General features: G+C 29.3%; 1 protein-coding gene across 1 annotated transcript; it reads left to right on the top strand.

Moving 5' to 3' along the window:
* Nucleotides 1–733: 733 nt before the first annotated feature.
* Nucleotides 734–3,246, top strand: LOC105617346 (probable sulfite oxidase, mitochondrial). The gene is made up of 8 exons (XM_012198910.1): nucleotides 734–774; nucleotides 891–1,514; nucleotides 1,610–1,796; nucleotides 1,863–1,988; nucleotides 2,168–2,360; nucleotides 2,438–2,638; nucleotides 2,750–2,809; nucleotides 3,005–3,246. Exons 1-8 carry the CDS (start codon nucleotides 734–736, stop codon nucleotides 3,244–3,246), a joined length of 1,674 nt encoding a protein of 557 aa, XP_012054300.1.
* The last annotated feature ends 1,099 nt before the right edge of the window (nucleotides 3,247–4,345 follow it).

Raw genomic sequence — 4,345 nt, 5'->3', positions numbered from 1 at the left:
TCAAGTTTTGGAATGCATCCCTGAAGATGCGATCCATTTGACGCTACAAATGCTTCGAAACTTTTGATTAACCAATCAGAAGAAAGAATTTTATTAACTGACCAATCAAAAAATACTTAGAAGCATTCATAGCATCAAGTGGACTAATCTGAATCACAAGAAAAAGAGTACGTATATTTTTTTTTAAAACGATGATAATGCAAAGACGGAAGGAAAGGCTATAATTTTTCTCTACATTTTAAATCCAGGTATTTAATAAAATAAAATCCCTACAACTTAATTTTTATTGGTAATTTTTATTAATATAATTTTATAAATGTAATATAATATTATAAATGTAATATAATATTTTAATTAATGACCAGGAGCAGTCGAAAGAGTACACGTACTCTTAAAAAAAAAGTATGGTTGGTAACCCTACGTGACCAATAACCACAATAAACTCAAGTTTTGATTTTTGCTTTATGTAGTTCAATTTGTTATTGAACCATGCGTCTGATTATTATATATTTCGTTGTGTAATTACAGAAAATACAACGCAAGGTTGGATCGTAACAACTAAACTTTTAGCACTTTTCATTCTCTTTCTCTCCAATGTCACATACGCAGTCGTTACATTGAACAAGTGGTAATATTCGATTTGACTGTTTATAACATATCGATAACATACCGTTGTTGATTACGATAAAATAACAAGTATAAAATCATCTACAAAACAAAGAAAATTAACATCATGAGTTTACGCTGGAAGATATTTTGGGAAATGAGACAAAGGTATTATTATATATATTTATATTAGTTTCATCCTTTGTAAAATAACAACTGGAATAATATTATTTTTATGTGTAGAGACTTTCCTAAAATTTTATGGATTATCAATTAATTTTTAGATCACAAATACCATCACTGCAAGTGATGGTAAGAAATTATAACACCTGTAAGGAATGTTCCACAGAAAAGAAGTATGGATCTTCTAAGAATATAAAAAATCCTATGTTATATACAACCTGTATTGCTGTTGCTGCATCAGTTTTAGGTATATCTTACTATACTCTAAAGTACAAAAGAAATGTTTATGCTTTCAACACGACGCAAAATATAAAATATGGTCAATTGCAAAAGGACATGAAGACCTTTACCTTAGAAGAAGTGGGAAAACACGATAGCAAAGAGAAAGGAATTTGGGTTACTTTCGGACAAGGTGTATATGATATAACAGAGTTTGTCGATAAACATCCAGGTGGTTCTTCAAAAATTATGATGGCTGCTGGAGGATCCATTGATCCATTTTGGATGATGTTTGCAAATCACAATACATCAGAAATACATTCCTTGCTGGAATCTATGAGAATTGGAAATATATCAGAAGAAGATGCCAAATCTAATAAAAGCAATCTGTATGATCCATATGCAAATGAACCTGTTAGGCATAAGGCTTTAAAAATCAATGGCAATAAACCCTTCTGTGCAGAACCGTCACCTTCACTATTAGTTGAGAGTTTCCTTACACCTGTGTAAGTGTATTATTCAATTAGCTTTTTCTTTATGAATATTTAAATACAAATTTCAATTAGCATACATTATACTACATTGCATTCTATTTTTTTAGTCCATTTTTTTATGTAAGAAATCATTTGCCTGTGCCTGAGATAGAATTAAAGGATTATACACTAGAATTGGCGATAGAAGGGACAACTAAAAAAACACTCGATTTCAAGGCACTAAACAAATATGAAAAGAGAACGATAACTGCAGCTGTAATGTGCGGTGGAAATAGACGTTCAGAAATGTCGAAGGTAGGTCAATAAGGAATTATTGCTCAGGTTGCTCACATTAATACATAATACTGAATTCACTTACAGGTAAAACAATTGAAAGGTATTAATTGGAACGTGGGCGCTGTTGGCAATGCAACGTGGACAGGTGTACGATTGTGCGACGTATTAAAAGATTTAGGAGTCAATGAAGATGCATTTAATCACGTTCAGGTATTTTGCAGTGTAAAAATAATTTACTTTTTATAATATTATTATTGAATAAAATCCTAAAAGTTATATGCTAATTTCAATTACATTTAACACATCTTATGCATATAAGCAATTTATAATTTATATTAAAAACATTATTTTATCAATTACATTAAGAAAAATATTTTCTTATTCACTAGTTTGAAGGATACGATCTAGATCCATCTGGCATGCCATATGGAGCAAGTATTCCGATTTCCAAAGCTATAGATCCTAGAGCTGATGTGATCTTAGCTTATGAAATGAATGGTGAAACGTTGAGCCAAGATCACGGATTCCCTGTTCGAGTAATCGTTCCTGGTGTCGTGGGTGCGAGAAATGTAAAATGGCTGAGTATGAAATATTTCTAAAATCTTAATATAACGTGCATAATTACTGGATTTGTACTTAACATCAAATTCATTCAATAGGTAAAATTAATATATCAAAGGAGGAGAGTCAATCGCAGTGGCAACAGGGTGACTACAAGGGATTTTCTCCGAGTACGACTTGGAACAACGTAGACTTCAATAAATCGCCCGCAATACAAGAAATGCCTGTAGTATCGGCGATATGCGATCCGCAAGATACAGACACAATCGAAATTAAAAATGGAAAAATTCAAGTGAAAGGTAAATATGAAAACAAAATAAAATTTAAAACATCAATTTCATTATGTTTGTGACGAGTATTATATTCTAAATGTCTTAAATATTTATAAAATATAATTACTATTTTATCAGGTTACGCTTGGTCTGGCGGTGGTCGAAAAATAATTCGTGTTGACGTTACAAACGATAAAGGTGAGAGACAAGAAAATGAGATTAATATCAGCTAATTATTTTATTTCTTTAACTGCATTGAAGAGCGCACTTCAACACTATTATATCATTTTATCTTTTATTATGTCTAATAAATGATAAAGATAAAATGATACAAGCGCTGATAAAACTCCAGCTTTTTAATAATCTTTTATTGATTTTCTGTTTGATTAATAGGTAAAACTTGGCATACAGCAGATCTGACGGAAGATCTTCAGGCAAATGAAGGTCGGCACTGGAGTTGGTCATTATGGAACGTGGAACTTCCTGTGGATAAAAAATCGAGAGAAGTTGAAATCTGGGCGAAAGCTGTTGACTCATCATATAATGTACAACCGGAAAGTTTTAATAACATCTATAACATTCGAGGATTGCTCTGCAATGCGTATCATAAAATTAAAGTACAATTAAAGCAATGAAAATTGACTTTCCGTTAATCATTGTGTGATATATTCTTTTAAGTCTTTAAGTTCTTGCAAATCAAGAATTCTTTCTATTTTATAATAAAATTTGTGATATTAGGTTGTGATATTCAAAAACACTTTGCATCAGATATACTTAGAGAAAATTATGATTATTCTCTTGTTTTAAATATTTTGTTCTTCAAATATTCTTTTCTCCAAACAATGATCAAAGTAATAAGAAATTGTTTCTTTAGAAATTGTTATAATAATAAGATTGGAAACAAGACGATTTAATATAGGAATATATCTAAATATGAGAAGCGCCAATTTTCTGTTTTATTTATACATATATATGTATGTAAATGAATTTATCTCAGAAATATAATGGCGCTACTATTTATTATATGTAATTAAGTTTCCATTACTACTAGCGGATTTTCAACAAAAATATTGAAATAATTTTTTCCCCAAATATTTCAAAACCTGTAAAGAACTTATTGCGAAAATTATTACCTTGGCTGGGATGAAATTGTTATATTTTACAATGAATTGATATCATATAATTATTATAATTATTATAAAGTTTTTAATTTTGTAAGAAAAATGTTTAATAAAAAGTTTAATAAAATTCGTGAAGTCAAGAAACTTGTAGTGATAAACTAATGTTTTTTTATTTGCGTATCACATAAACAATAAAATGCATTTTAAATAAGATATATATAGTTTTAATAAAAAAGATTCTAATTGCTTTTCCTCTTCCATATTTTTATATATAGATATATTTTATATATAGATATATTTTTATATATAGATTTTTATATATAGATAATTTATATTTCGACATTGGTAATTCTGATTTTGAAGGTACACGCTCATGCCGCACGAGGTCTTCTAATTCAAGAAGAAAATAGAATAATGCGCACGCTTACTGACAAGTCGATTTTATAACCTAGAAATATTATTTTTTTTTTTAACTGAGCAGTATCGGATCTAAAGACCTCTTGATCGAATTCCCATTTATATATAATTCCGTAATATATATATATATATATATATATAATNTATATATATATATTANATATANAGTACCGNTAGACGACAACCGAACGACGAA

This window comes from Atta cephalotes, assembly GCF_000143395.1.
Source record: "Atta cephalotes unplaced genomic scaffold scaffold00001, whole genome shotgun sequence".
Lineage (NCBI taxonomy): Eukaryota > Metazoa > Arthropoda > Insecta > Hymenoptera > Formicidae > Atta > Atta cephalotes.
This window is presented reverse-complemented; position numbering and strand designations above follow the sequence as displayed.